Source organism: Anopheles aquasalis, chromosome 3 (assembly GCF_943734665.1).
Source record: "Anopheles aquasalis chromosome 3, idAnoAquaMG_Q_19, whole genome shotgun sequence".
Classification (NCBI taxonomy): domain Eukaryota; kingdom Metazoa; phylum Arthropoda; class Insecta; order Diptera; family Culicidae; genus Anopheles; species Anopheles aquasalis.
Genome location: NC_064878.1, coordinates 15,630,001 through 15,645,000, shown reverse-complemented (window position 1 = coordinate 15,645,000; position 15,000 = coordinate 15,630,001). Strand labels below are relative to the sequence as shown.

General features: G+C 44.5%; 3 protein-coding genes across 6 annotated transcripts in view; 2 read left to right on the top strand and 1 right to left on the bottom strand.

Moving 5' to 3' along the window:
• Nucleotides 1-15,000, top strand: part of LOC126578715 (protein Dr1) — a 186,530-nt gene that overhangs the window by 24,565 nt on the left and 146,965 nt on the right. The window lies entirely within an intron of this gene.
• On the bottom strand, nt 7,161-8,864 carry LOC126578709 (uncharacterized). Its single transcript, XM_050241554.1, has 4 exons — nt 8,643-8,864; nt 8,135-8,526; nt 7,716-8,055; nt 7,161-7,442 (listed from the first exon to the last, which is right to left on the bottom strand). The coding sequence occupies exons 1-4, from the start codon at nt 8,759-8,761 to the stop codon at nt 7,355-7,357; spliced, it is 939 nt and encodes a 312-aa protein (XP_050097511.1). The 5' UTR covers nt 8,762-8,864; the 3' UTR covers nt 7,161-7,354.
• LOC126578694 (serine/threonine-protein kinase meng-po) overlaps nt 13,667-15,000 on the top strand; it is a 6,459-nt gene continuing 5,125 nt past the window's right edge. For 2 of the 4 annotated variants that reach the window (XR_007608406.1, XM_050241537.1), the window contains exon 1: nt 13,667-14,679. The gene's annotated coding sequence lies outside the window, so the exon portion shown is untranslated. Of the gene's footprint in view, nt 14,680-14,716 lie in introns of those variants that run through there. The other 2 variants (XR_007608407.1, XR_007608408.1) reach the window with 2 other exon arrangements.

Below are 15,000 nucleotides of genomic sequence, written 5' to 3'. Positions count from 1 at the left end.
GTATGAATCGCAATCTACAAGTCTAATCCATCGTGTTTGTTCATCACTTAAGCTTATTTCTTTTCAGAGATTATTCTAATGCTTCTATGGTTTCCTCGGCTCTTTTTTTCTGGGTCCAAAACATGGGCTGGCAAAACCATATGCTATACATTTCGTGCATCATTATTACCCCCGCGTAGCGCTGTTCAGCTGTTTGGTACTAAATTCATCAAGCTTTAGTACTTGCAAATGTGCTCCATTATTGCAAGGATTCAAGCTGCTTAATTTGATACCTCATTCCCCTAATCCCACTTCCCTAAGCTTTTAAATCAGTAGTGAATTGAAACGGGCAACCTGATGCTGATCAATATTACAGCTTTGTTGCTGATGGAATTGGTTCTTGCTGTTTGATTTATTTCAAGAATAATTCTAACAAAAGTGTTGCTATACTATGAATGATGCTCGCATCGTAATAATTGCTTTAGAATATAAAAGTGTAGTAAAATATATTTTTTTAAATTCAATCGCAAGTTGGTGGAGATGAGCTAAGTCCATTAGAAAGTTAGGTTTGCAGAACTTGTAATGTTGAAATGAAAGAAAATAATGTTAACAGGTAAAAATTACGTCCGTTTCCAATAAAATACTCGGGACGGACAAATTATGCAATTTTAATTTAACTAAGCTACCGTAACTTAAATCCATAATAAAAAGAATTTTTGCAAGACCTCGCACCATTTAAAGAAGCCCAACGAGTCGAGTATTAAAATTAAACTCACGCTGGCCGACACAGAGTGCACAATGAATTTTGCAAACGTTTTGAAATTTGAATTGCCTGTCCTCCCCCCGGCTTTATTTCCGTTCCGTACAAGGAGCGTTGGCTACCTAAAAAGCTTCATTGGACATTTCCGTCTCGCTTACAAACGGTACATAGAGCCCCAAAGGCAGAGGAAAGAAATTGTCTGCTACTGGACTCTGGGCACTAGCAACACCGTCTGCGATTGAGCTGAAGCCTCAAGGCACTGGTCCCCTGTGAGCTTCTTGAAACACCTTGTTCGGTACTTTGACCCGGTCGAAAAGTGACAAGCATTATCCCGGTGACAATGTTGACGACAGTGTCTCTCTCTCTCTCTCTCTCTCTCTCTCTCTTCTCTCTCTTCTACAAGATGATGTCAATGGAAATGATACCAGAATCCACTTCACTTCTCGGGTATGTTCATGATAAATAAACGATGATGATGCTCGTTTTGCACTTTATGCATTCTGATCGAAACAGATGGTGTTCTGGAGTGCTTCAATGTGCACTGGAGACGATGTTCGTTTGAAAGCAATTCATTCCGGAATCGGGTCGACATTTTAAAGCTACAAATCATTTGCAATCTCAATGCTCACTGAGCGTTGAAATCGATGGAGCGCTGAGGATGCAGCAACATACTTTATTCCTGGAAACTGAATAACTTTTCACTAGAGTTGTACTGATTCAGAGGAACAGGATTTTCATTATTCATTAGGAAAATGTACCCATTTTTCGTATCAATCAGTGCGGGTTGCCATATTTTCCAATATCAATTAGGATTTGCTTGCCCATATTTCGAGGAAAAATAAGTTGCCATGTTCATTACTCCTTCTAAAGCCTGTAAAGGTAGCTAGGCTTATGCTTACGCTAATGTATTGCGAAAAATAGGAATATTTCATGTTCTCTCCACGTGTGCATGACATCGCAACAGATCCTGCTCCTACGCACCTTGTTTGTGTGGCTGTCGATGAAAGCAGATGCTAAATACCACCAGCCCCCGAGTGTCTTTCCGGTTCAACAAGATCGCTATGTGCAACATGTCCCCGCTCGCAGATAAACCGAATGCTGGTCGAGATGGAAGGCCACAAAAGTGGGCTTCTGCCGTACTCGAAGCGACGCTTATTGAGGATGCGTCGGCTTTTACAACTGAATATTATAAAGCCCACGCAAAGCCGTGCCGATTTTCATTGCTTGCTACTGACTACGGTGCTTCATTCAAGGAGCTTCTTGTTTATTTACGTCGATAGGTAGCAAACAAGCTTGGATTACGGGTGAGACCATTGTTCACTTACACCGACACTCAACTGGAGGATTACATCGATGTTTTGTCCTGTAGAGAATTTACGCAACCATTGAAGCATTGGTTTCAATGTTATGCTCTTAAACCAAACACTTTATTGGCCAATTCATCCTGTTCTATAGATATCTGTAGAGCTTCTTGAGTTCTTTCATTTCAATTCCATTTCCTTGTTTCTAGTAATAAGCTGTTATGAAATGTTATCATTTTTAGAATGGCTTATAACATCCTCAAACCGTAAGTTTCCCGTTATTTTGAAAATATCTGAGTTTAATAATAATGAAAAAACAATAGCATCATTTGAAATTTTGTATGCAAAGGAAAAAATGCCTATGATTACTTTCCATTTCATTAAATTAGTTAAACGCATGTTTGTCTAAAGCTAAGCCAACTTTTTCAAAGTACATTCAGCAAGTAAAGCGTTCGAAACAAAGTGAGTGAATAAAGCTACGATTGAAAACTACTTACAAACAAATATAACAATATATTTCAACAAAACAATTTTCTGTCTAAAAAAACTAATGACTAATTCGTGAAAGACTTGTGTCATCCAGACAAGCCAATGATCCAAGAGCATATTTGTTATGATATACTATAAGCTGTGTATACAAAGAGAGACAATTTTATCCACCGCGAATCGGGCGGATCGAAATGAATCTAAAGCAGTTGAGGTGAAGTAATCAATCAAAATTACTTGTTGTATCATCTTTAAAACAAAAGATGTGAATATTTCGATATTTGAAAGTTCAGTTTAACAGCATCTATAAATTATAACTCTTATATGGTAGTGCACCATAAATGAGAAAATATGATTTGTAAGCAAAATGAAATCTTTAAATATTTCCAGTATAAAACTCCTTACTAAGCTGCTAGCAAATAAGTTAATGAATTTTGTCTTCATTCAACGCTACTTTCCATTATTTTCGATTATTTTCGAATAATTTTCAATCTCTGTGGAAAACTTCCCTTAACTGAAAAAAGGATCTTTGAAATAAATTTTCCTCTACTCCTTCAATAAATCAATACAAGAACCAACTCGTAAAGCAAGGTGACCACAGGCTATTTCCCATCCCATCAGGCTGTGGTTGCAGCTTAAGTTCCACTCAAAGCGCAGTAAAAGATTCGCCAGATAGTAAGCATTTCTCCGCAAAACTTCACAATCAATCCACCAATTGCCGGCCGATATCGAACCTCTCTCCAGCTAGGAATTTCAGGTTCAGATCTAATGGATGATCGGAGTTGGTGGTGTGGTGGTGGTGGTGGGGTGGCATAATTGTCTCAGCAGTTTACTCCTACCACCGCCCTCTTCTCCACAACAATCACGATGAACTGATGCTGTGTACGGTGTGGCATTAAATCTGTCAGCCACAAACCCAACCACTACGCCTCCCCATCCACCATCCACCTTCAATAGCACTGGAATGTCTTTAATCGTTCCTCAATGGCTCTGAGGTGTTGCGGTGTACAAATACTTCCTTCCACTTCCCCTCACTGTGGCCTCTTCGTCCTTATCTCGATACTTACCGGGGGAACGCAGCCGTTACAAGTTTGCCCTACTCCACAGCCGGTACCGAGAACGAGCTCCGTGAGCTCCGATTTGCCCTTTCCTTCCAATCTGGCCCTGGGCCCTTTAATAGAGCTGCCAAAATGGTGCTGGCTGCTGCCGCTGCGCCGCTATTAGTGAAAGTTTCTCCGAGTACTCCAACAACACTTACCATCACCACCATCACCACCACCACCACCACCACCATCGAGCATTCTTCGGTTTTCAATAATAACCTCCAACCCACATCAGCTGCAGCATCCCATCTGGTGGCCGACTTCTGCCGAGAATAGTAAATCCAACAATCACTCTTACTCACACCTAACTCCTTCTCGCTGCTTTTCCTCCTCCTCTCTCTCTCTCTCTCCCTCTCTCTCTCTCTCCCTCTCTCTCTCTCTCCCTCTCTCTCTCTCTCTCTGGCTTTCTCTCTTCCTAATAGCTAGTGGTAAAACTTTAAATTCTTCTGGCTCACTTAAGCTAGAACTCTACTCGGAACACATTCACACCAGGACTCAAACACACATAGGCACACCGTTCTGCAATGAGCACCAGCGAATGCTGCTAGCATAGAAGTATGCTTGTGGTGCTCCGAGAATGGCATTCAAACTCGGAAACTAGGTCTCGACGAAAGCCTTCCCGTGGAATCAAGCTACTAACAACGCGGCGGCAACTGAAGAGCTTCTCTCTGTTTCTCTCTCTCTCTCACGCCCCATGCTAAGGGGTTTTAATTGAAATGTATTTTATGGTCCTTCGAGAAAGAATTATTATCGCATAACACGACTACATGAACCGTATCCGTACCGCATTGACCGGAAATGGTTTACACTGTTTGACTATTGCCTCGTGCGGAAGCCTTCTCCTGGCTGCTGGTGGTCGGATGTTCCGGATGTTTACCCGCCAAAGGACCAGGCCGAAGCTCCCCGCTGGAATCACCACATATCGTCATCGCCGTACACGCGACACGCAAACCCAACCAAACATCCGCACACATACACGCCCAATCGGAAGTGGTAAACGGTGAGAGTTCGCTATTTGAAATTATTTCCGGAGTAAATAACTGTTCCAGCATGGTACGGGCGATCGTTATCAACGCGTGCACGGCTGCAACTAGGCTATTACCAGTGACCTGAACGCCGACTCACCGACTTCTGCTCCATTAGAGTTGTGCGGAAGGTCGAATAGTAGATAGTCCGAGGCTTTAAAGTTTCATCGAATCGAAAACACAAATTTATTCCTCGCCCCGCCGACCATTGGTGGAGTCGGACCCCCTCAAGGGACTCCAGGGGGGCTGCCCGGGGGGATGTCGCTTCACACGATCAAGTGTAAATTGGATTAAAATCTAATCGAACTGTACGCCGTACGGTTGACCGAAGATTGCAGCAAGGAAACATCCTCTCCGCCCTCCGGTTCGGTGGGGTAGGCTCGCGCATCTCTAGCCTCTCAGCGGGCGAAGGTCAGACGGAGAGGCGACTATTAAGTTTTATGAAAACTGAACACTAACCAAATTAAACTTTCTGCAGATTGGCTTATTGTAGGGGACGGACATACATTGCGGACGGAGCGAGGCCTCGAATGGCGCAACCTATAAAAGGAACTTGAAAAGGGGAGGCACGATACGGGGGACACGATAGATCAAATAATTAAATTAACATATCCAACGCATCCATGGACTGAGGAAGAGTGGAGCTGTCGAAAGTTGGTGGTTTTGAAGTGAGGGTTTAGATCGATTGAACAATGTTTATCAGTCGTCGCTGTCAGTAACTTGACGTTTGTTGTAACCTGTTGTCTTCACGACATTTGCACCACCGGGGAGTGGCAGTAACATCTTAATTGGCTATACACGTTAACACCTTTAAAGGTTGTACCCTTGCAAATGAAATCGATATATGTTTATCGCGAGTTACTTAGAACATCGTACTGGCGTGTTCGGCGAAGAGTATCAGTGATTTATTAGCCTGCGATATGCTTTCTTGAAAGTGGGAGCTTGCTCATATCGTCTATCGATTATAATTAAAAGCTTATTTACTTTTGTTACTTACTGTTACTGTTGCCTTTTTACTTCTCGAATACTGCAGCGTAATAGGCATTGCACATTTCTCGATTTCGATCAGAAAAAGTTTTCATACACGGGATCAATCGTCAGTTGAATCTGAAATTAAACCGGCAATCTCTAGCATTTTCACATGTTTCAGAGTGTCTGTAATCTTTGAATATATAAGAGCGCCTAGAATTATGCTTATAGCTAAAATAGAAAAAGAACCAGTTTTATTTAGGTTATTCTATGCCATTTATTGATTATAAACTCAAAATATAATATCGATCAAATGATCGCCTTTATTCGACATACAAAAAGCAACCTTTTTTCGGACATTTTGCATTGTTTTGACAACATTTATCGCGTTATTTTGGCAACTTCAGCCCTAATATTTGCTTCAAGTTGTTTCAAAGCTTTCAGTTTGTTGGGATAAACCTTATTTTTGCACGAGCGCAATGTTACTAGTGAACGATTATTTTCAACATAAAGTGTGACAATTTCAGTCCGCTCTTTTAACGTGAATTAATCCATTACTAAAATGGCATTCAGTTGACGTTTCAAAAAACAGTCCTATTTGTATAAATCCGTTGAAAATTGACAGAGTTATTCAACTTTAAAATAGGTAAGCACCTGGTGGCGCACCCTGCACTTTTATGTTTAAACAAAATAGCTAGAAATACAATTCGTACTATGCTCTCAAATGCTATGATCTGAAATGTAATTCGGGTGGTATCTTTATACCCCGGAACTTCACATCGCTCGTTCTAGCTGCATCAGGAGAGAATAAAAAATTGAATCGTCATGCAAACACGCGACACTTATTTAAACACCCTTCAATGGGATGCAAATACCTATTCGTGATCAAACGAACCCGTCTCAAGTGTTGTTTTGATAGCCTACAACCACCAAGTAAACAGTCGTTGTAGGCACTTTGCTATCGATACAATGGACAATGTTAACATGCCTTTACAATCAAATATAGATTATGACACAGAAGGTGATACCCAAATGGAACGGTGACTATTAATGTAAAGCCGGTATCTTTACCATCAGTCAATAAAGGGATGACGGTGTTTAGATAAAATATTAGCTCCAACAATTGCACCATCTTAGTGTTTCACCCATTCTCACCGAGTTTATCAGAATGCAGCCTGAATTAGGCAAAAGTAACATTTGTGATTTGGTGGAATGCCTTATATGATCATGTTGTAGCTTTATTCACAGATCATTTTGAACGACAAGTCTACTTGCATCTCGCGCTAATTGCTGGCCGGAAATTAAAAACCCCAATTGATCCATACCCGCGAAAAACTTTTCCCATTACACCCTTTCCATCAAAACTCACCTGTACAGCATTAGCAAAAGATGAAAAGATCGCCAACAAAAAGGCCCAAGGATTAACTCAAAAACCCGTAAGCGTAAATATTAGCCAATTGTATTTCGCATTTCTCATGATCCTTCGGACAAAATCGTTGTAGTGCGTCAAGTGAGAACCTAATGACGATGTAAACAATCCTTACCTACTCGGTGGTCAAGCTCAAGCTAAAAAAAAGTCCCTGGTTCACGCAAAACCAAAAGGATCTATCAAAACTTTTTGTTGCGCTCCACTGCGCTCCTGGTGGTCGACGGGCAAGGGTGGGCATTCGCTGATAATTGTGAAACAGATCCGGCCAAACTGCCCGCGATCCGCACATCCGCACAAACTAATTAAACCTCATTGACTTCGTTAGCGTAGGTACTGTCGTAGTACGGGTACTCGCGCGTAGTGTCAGCAAAAAGATCTCCGTAAACGTCACTGCAGAAAAGAAGAGAGACAGAAAGTGTAGAGGAGGTTCAGATCTAGCTTCAGCACCGAAGGAGGAGGAACTCTACTTTCCAATCCTGTGACCAAAAAAGGGATACAAAACAAAGCAAAAACCGCCTTCGACGAAGGCCCGTGCCAAAAAGGAAACATTATTAGGACCGAGACGCGACGCTGGTGACGAAGACGCCTTTGATTTGATTGGATTACGGATCCCATCTCATTTTCGGGCCAGTTTCGGGCTCCCCCGCCGGCCGGTACGCTTACCTTTTACGATCCATAAAGTAACCCATCCGGAAGCCCTTCGGCCAATGCGTCACTAGTCGCTTCGTTGGACAGTTCTGTTTGTTGGGTGCGGCCAGAAAGTCGTGCTGGAACGCACTGTTGTACATGTACGGACAAAGGCCGTGCGAGCCTTTCGGATAGGGTCCGGCCGCATCCTGTGACTTGCCGCACCGTCCCAGGTTCCAGTTCTGGTGACAGTTCCGGTCGCGCGTACCATAGTTGTCACTGGTGTGAATGCACTGTACGTTCTTGGCCGCTTGTCGCGGATCCTGGTCACGGAATTTCTGATCTCCATCGAACCCTGGGCCGGCTGGTTCGCAGACTAGGGAGGGTAGGGATGATAGATAGTCGACTTAGAACTGTCACCTTACTCCTGAAGACCACAGCGGGTCTACACTCACCATCTAGAGAGCCGAGCCGTCCTGGACCAAACTTTTGCAGCGCATCGAGCGAAAGGCGTGCCCCGTAGCTGAACCCAAACGCGTGGCCTTGTTCGAAGTCGTAACCAAAGTCCTCGAGATGCTGCAGCTTCTCTAGCAGTACCTTCGAGATGGGCACGAACTGACGCACCAGCCCGAAGTAATCGTCATAACGGGAGAAGTTGTTGTAGTTCATACAATAAATACAGCCCGACCGCACGCTCGACAGATTGGAGATCATGTCGAGCAGCCACTCCGTCCGGCAGCTTTCCTTCCAGCCGTGCACGATGAGTGTGAACGGGTCGGTCCGGTTACAGCCGAGCGATTCGAAATCCTTAAAGTCCGACTCCACGTCCGTGGTCACGTTCAGCTCACTAAGGACGGGGGGGGGGGGGGAGAGTGACAGGTGGTTTAGAGGGAAACGCACTGGAAACTACAGCATCAGCTAGGCACGCTCTGTCCACCGCTTCCCCCCGTAATGGGGTTTTACCTGTTGTGGATGGCGAAAGTGATTAACTTGGCATAGAAACCGCCATCCTGCGCTGTAGCTAGTGCCACCAGTATCCAGCAACCCAACCAGAAGGAGAACAACACTTGGCACGCTTTCATTTTTGGTCAAAAAGATTCACTCTCTCTCTCTCTCATTCGGGCACTATCTCGATAAAGTTCCACACAGCTTCCACTAGAAGGCACGTGACAGTTCTAATACCCTCACGCCACCAGTTTCACCACTAGAATGTGCCAAACGTACCACCGGCCAACCGCTCTTATACCGTGAAAGCTTTGTTTGTATTGAGCGGTGACAACAAACACTACACACTATCGGTGCTGATGCTGTGACCTATTTCGTGGCCGAGAAGCACCTGTTGAAACGTTCCCTGGCATGTCGAAACCACCACTGGGGAGGGGGCCTGGCCTTTCCTAAAACTCGGTTGCGCTCATCAAGAAATGACTCCCATAAAAGACAAAGAACTGTCCTCCCCGCCCAGAAAAGGCCGACACCCGAAACACGTTCAAACACAACAAACCCGGGAAAGTAACACAGTTTGGCGCCATTCATCCATCGCGTCCGGAAGTGGCGCACTCGAGAAGCGGACAGAGAGGCGGAAAGAACACAAAGAACTCGCCCCCTGGGCCCGTCGGTTTTTTGGGATGGGTGTCTCCGGTTCTTCGGCCTTCGCGGATGCGACTGTCATCTAATCTATCGAGAGAGGCGCTTAGCCGTAGCTGTTGGAGGAGAGGGGAAGATCGAAGGTAACCATGCCAATCGAGGATCGACAAATTAGATGCGAAAACCGGTTGCTACCGAACCGCTCCTCGCCCCGTTTTGGGCCTGTCACCGGACAATCCGGTTCGATATTTTAGGAAAGTGAATCCCGCGCTTCATTCACAGATATGCTATTCTTTCTCCAACAAATTTCGCCCATGTTCTGCACGAACGAGAACAAGGTCATCGGCTTTTTAATAGAGCGTCCGGAAACGCTATTGACTGCAACTACGACAAACCAACCGCGCTCATCTAGAGATCACTCCAATGACAGGAAGACACACTCGACCGAACTCGTGCGTTGCATCAAGAAGTTGTGTTTAATAACCCCCCGGTGCTAATTTGTCGCGAGGTAATTAATCATTCACCGTCCTTCATCCATTACTCATCTTTCATGGCAGCAGAAGACGTTTTGGGTTAGGTCGACACCACCACCTCTCGAGACCGCAACACGTCGTCGATCGTGCATCGTGCATGGAGTTTCTGTTGCAGGATGGATCACTCCCATGTCCTGATGTCCCGCCCATCTTATCACCCGTATATGGGTGTCAGCCACGGTGAATCCTTTCGCTTGCACCGAAGCCAACCCACCGAACCGGAGCTTAACGACACCCAGTAGCATAATTTTTTTTCCCCTAACAGCACGATGCAGTTGATGTGTACATGTTTTCCTGTGTCGCTTTCGCAAAACCACCTCACACAGGGGCTCGCGACCTGCCCCAGCGGAAGTCGCTCCTGACGCGACGAGCGATATAAAAGTGTTCTACGCCATTAATCATTTTTATTACAGTCCCGGACCAGGACCGCAACAACACCATTCCGGGAACACCCCTCCAAACGCCAACACATCAAGCAGAAGCGTTAGATAAGTAACTCACCGGTAGCTAATCTCGGATTTAAAGTATGCCAAGCAGAGCGCGCCCACACCACCCTTGGCTCATGGTGTGGCTCGTAAAGGAGAGGACACGGATTACGTCGTCGTGGCGCATGTTGCGCTTCTGCCGGATGGCTCTCAAGGACGGTTTTATTTTTTTATTGTTTTTGTTATTTCAGGTTTTCGTCATCATGGCAAACGTGAAGCTGGGTGTAACCGCACTAGTAGCGCCCCATGGTTAACATGTGATTTATCGTCGTGGTCACGAGGCACGCGGGACGTTTTCGTTTTCTAAAATGTATATTTTCCATTTCGATAAAAGTTTTTTCGGGGTATTCGAGACTGGCACTGGAGTGTGTGCGAGGTGCATTGTTGTTGATTTTTGAACCACCTCTCTTGCAATCGTCCTTGACTGACCAACCGGGCACGATAACGATGATGATAGTTGTTCAAATGCGCCCCACACGCTGCGGTAATCTGTCACTGCAGTCATATGGAGGGTCTCCGATCGTCTGGTTGCTCCGCTTCCATTTGCAGATAGTACATCATGGCCACCACCATGTGGTTGACCACTACTATCGTTAATCAAAAACCGGGCAATTCGCTACACCGAAAACTTTAGCCCAGCATCTATCATACGATCTCGCATTAAAATGCACTATTTCATTTTACGTTACTGGGCGGCTTTTCCTCGCCAGGACCCCAATTTTCGGACCCTCGATCGGTTGTCGTTGGACGGATTTTTATGGTAAAGGATGCTGCAATCCTGCACACCACGCATGGTATAAATTCTAACAACTGGTCAAACCTATAATTCAGAAGAGGAACCGAACGGAACTAGCCAAATGATAGTGACCACTCCCATTCCGGCACCAACGGGACAGGAAGGATAATATTTCAGTGGACGGTCGTATCGCAGGGACCCTGATTATGCCGTGCAGGATCATTTCATTAGCAATCGCAATTCTTCACTGCAATCAGCCGGTCGACAGTTACAGTACACGCATGGTAACTAAATGGTGGCGTGGAATCAGATTACAGGAATAATGATCATTTTCGTGCTACATTACGGGAAACGATCGGTCAATTAATCTTGGCGGGATGGTCGTGTTTGCACATTGCTCTAACAAATCATGGATCTTAATGTTCTTTTGTGTAATGTGTTTCAAGTGCGCTACTCAGTGAAGATGGCAAAAATATGTAATGCATGTTTTGCAACAGTTTGGATAAGCTCTAGTAGAAATGGACAAGCGAGGCGATCTACCGAGCGGCTGTACTTTAATGTTAAAAAAGAAATGGTTTGATAAACAATTTAATGATTCAATATTACTTCTTTCTGTAGGAAAATTCGCAACAAAAGCAATAATCTAACAGATTTTGTAACGTATTTCTGTAGCATTTAGCTTATAAACGAACCGTGCTTGCCATAAAGTCCTTTTACACTCACCGAAATAAGAATGGCACAAAATGATTGCCCGAAGGACTCGTTTACAAAAATGTGGTCCATTTTATTTTAAAAATGGCCATTTCGTCTTACTTTAGAATCTATATTGGACGTGTACAAATGAACATGAACGGAATTGATACATTCGCTGAGAGTACGTCGATAGCGATCAGTTTGTTTTATCCATGATTTATCCTAGAATTTACACCATGAAGATGACTAAAACCTACCTTTTTATGCGATTAACAAAAGAATCTATCGCACAGGAGAAAAAATGTTTACAAACCCCCACGTCCAATGTATTTAATTGCTAGGAAAATCCTGATACTAAAAATATTCCTGATGCTGCTTCTTTTATTTCATTGGGTATAGAAACATTTCAATAGCCACCGTTCGAATTTAAGTGAAAAATTTCAATACGCATTCTGGCCTTTTTTTCGTCCGTTGGTCCGTCCGTTAGTCAGTACTTTCGTCCGTTTAATTATAAAGATTAGCCAAGTAATAAATCTATCAATTGGTAACAAAATCGTGTTCTTTTAATCGTCAAAACGTCCACTTTATCCTGAGGATGTAGTTTCGAAACATCGGAAAAGGGGATCTCTAAAGATAAACTACAAACCGTGGAATTTTCTCAGAAAAAAATTATTTTAATTTAGAAGCAAGAATAACCTTATTCATTTTCCTCATTGAAGTACTCAGGAACACAATTTTGAAACCAACATAAGCAGAACAGCTAAATGCAATATAGAAAAGGCTCCGCCAAAACGCTTATATATTTGTTGAAACCTCGTAGACACATCGCTGATGTCATCTTTGCTCATCGCACCAGATGTATACTTCACTGTGTTCCCCATTCATGTATTTTAAACAGTCTCTGCTTGGACTGTGCTGTCTCTTTTGAGTTTGTCATCAATAGATTCAGTGAAATCCGAAAATATTGTATATTGTTTTCTCAATTTATTGCCGAATGAAATCAAAACCTCTTTTTTTTTTATTTCACTCTCCAATTCTGATACTTATCAGATTTAACATTGTGATCAAAATGATTATTACAATCAGCAGCGATTCCTTGAAATTATGCTTCGTCGTTTAAATTCTCGAAATTCATGCTGTCAACGGGCATGAAGTAATTATTTACTGCTGATAAAGATACTTTGAGTTTGTTGAGTGTTCTTAGTTTTGAAATCTCTTGTACTAACATAAAGAGCACGGATGCTGACCAAATGTTTGATGCTACACTAGACTATCTGCAGATGCACTACTCAAGATCATCGCTCGATGGTCGTTGTCTACAACAAATCAATAGTAACGTCCATCACGTAGTACGGCCACCTGCTCGTCAAACGACCGACAATCAATCTCACCGCAGCACTCGTTCCTTTCATGACTGACAAATGATCGCTTAGATGCCATGATGATGCTCTCATTTCAGGTCACTAACCACCGGAAAAACTTCGCTCTCTGCTCGTTGGCGATATTTTTGGAGAAATTTTGTCAAACCACACCCAACAACCGAGCACACTAGTACACACGCATACCCACGCCAAGCAAACCCCTTTCGTGCGAGTTGCGCGTTTCTTCGAGAGATGCACTTAGACAAAGTGGCAGTAGACGATGCTCGAGCGGCCATATCACTGACACTCACTCGATTCTAACTCCACGCGAGAATGCGTTACCTCCCGTATCCTTCTTCCGCATGTTGTGCGTGGATTACTACCACGAAATCATAATCATAAGCTGTCCACCAGTCCCAGTACTAACACCTCAATGGGACCTGGAAACCAGCTGTGACGCCACGATCGGCAATATCCGAACCAAACGGTGCCAAAAATAGCATTTCACGAGAGTTCGAAGAGAAAAGTTTGAGCTGAGCGTACACTAGAGAGCATGTCTACTACCAGACGTCTGTAGCTGTACGTTCTGCGCTCATCTCTGAGTTCACTTCTCGGTTGATCCGTTCCCAGTAGCGATCATTCTGCTCTCGCGATCGGATCGGAAAATTGGAAAGTGATCTAGCACCCGAAAAAAAAAACCGTGGAACCGGTTGAACACCGTGGTAGCTAGTTGGTATGCACCTATCTGATGCCACTAGTAGCGATACACCGCAGTAGATGGAATAGTCGAACAAAGTGGTAGTGGCTTATCGATGTGAAGTGCGTGCAACCAATCTAGTGTTGCAGTCGCTGTGGATGCTGTGTTTAATCACCGGAAAGACCCTCTCACCAGGGGAGCGCACACCCCTTGGCTCAGTGCTTGGCTACCGTCGCCTCGGTTAGGCCGAACTACGTTGTGTAAAATACGAGTGATTTATAAATTTAGAATCTCATCAGCTCGGTTACGCTGCAGGCCAGCGGGCACGGGCACACTACTGCTGCTGCTGCTGCTGCTGCTACTGGCTGGCTGGCTGGCTGGCCTCACAGGCGTTTCGCAGTCACAGTCGGGCGTCATTTCACCCCCATTTCTTCCCTACGTGCCACGCAGAGGCTTTGGTGAGACCCACACCGGGCAAATGTGAAAGCGATACCGACGCATTAGCGAAGTGACATCGAGACGACATCATCATCATCATCATCGAGTTTCACGCCATCCTTTATTGCATCCAGATAGACTGCCTGATCGACTGTGCTGTGCTGTGTCCCGGGCAAATGCTCCCTGCTACCGGTCCGCCATTACCGGTGTGTCTGTGTCGACGAAGTGTGTTTCTTGGTGTGGTTGGAATAGCGCCAGTGCGTAAGTAACTTCTTGGTAGCGCCTCAAACCCATGTGACCAGTTCGTGCATATGTTTAGCTAAAGCGTAGCTCTACAATGTACTCCTCGAGCACCTCAATATCCAGTACGGTCTAAGGATAGTGTGCGCCTATAGACAGTGATGTAATTGTGATCGTTAGTGTTTATTTTGCAAAGTTAGTTAGAGAGACTTCACCTTCAAAGTTCCTTTACTGTGAGTATTTTCGAAGCCAGCTATAAGAGTCGTCGAACTTGCACTTGTTGATCCTCATAGTACCACCATTCAGCCTGCACCGATGGCCTTCAAGTCCTCAGCAGCGCGGCTTTTATCAACAAACAGTATCCCCAAGCAGCGAGCTGACGTTGGTGTGGCGCCAGAGGCGCGAAATGATCGAAGCAAGAACGAAGTGTTTTCCGGATTACTCACGGGCAAACTCATCATGGGCGACAACGGGTGTGGTGTCTGCGCGTGGCGGGGAACGAGTGACGTGAAGAGGCGGGTGACTTTGAGTGGCAGGAGTGAGCGAATCATTTT

What these genes read in the sequence shown, in the direction of transcription:
- LOC126578709 (XM_050241554.1), bottom strand. Translation starts at nt 8,761, where the DNA reads ATGAAAGCGTGCCAAGTGTTGTTCTCCTTCTGGTTGGGTTGCTGGATA. An exon ending in ACGGCTCGGCTCTCTAGATG is followed by an intron (nt 8,056 to 8,134) that starts GTGAGTGTAGAC and finishes TACCCTCCCTAG; the next exon opens with TCTGCGAACCAGCCGGCCCA. An exon ending in TACTTTATGGATCGTAAAAG is followed by an intron (nt 7,443 to 7,715) that starts GTAAGCGTACCG and finishes TCTTTTCTGCAG; the next exon opens with TGACGTTTACGGAGATCTTT.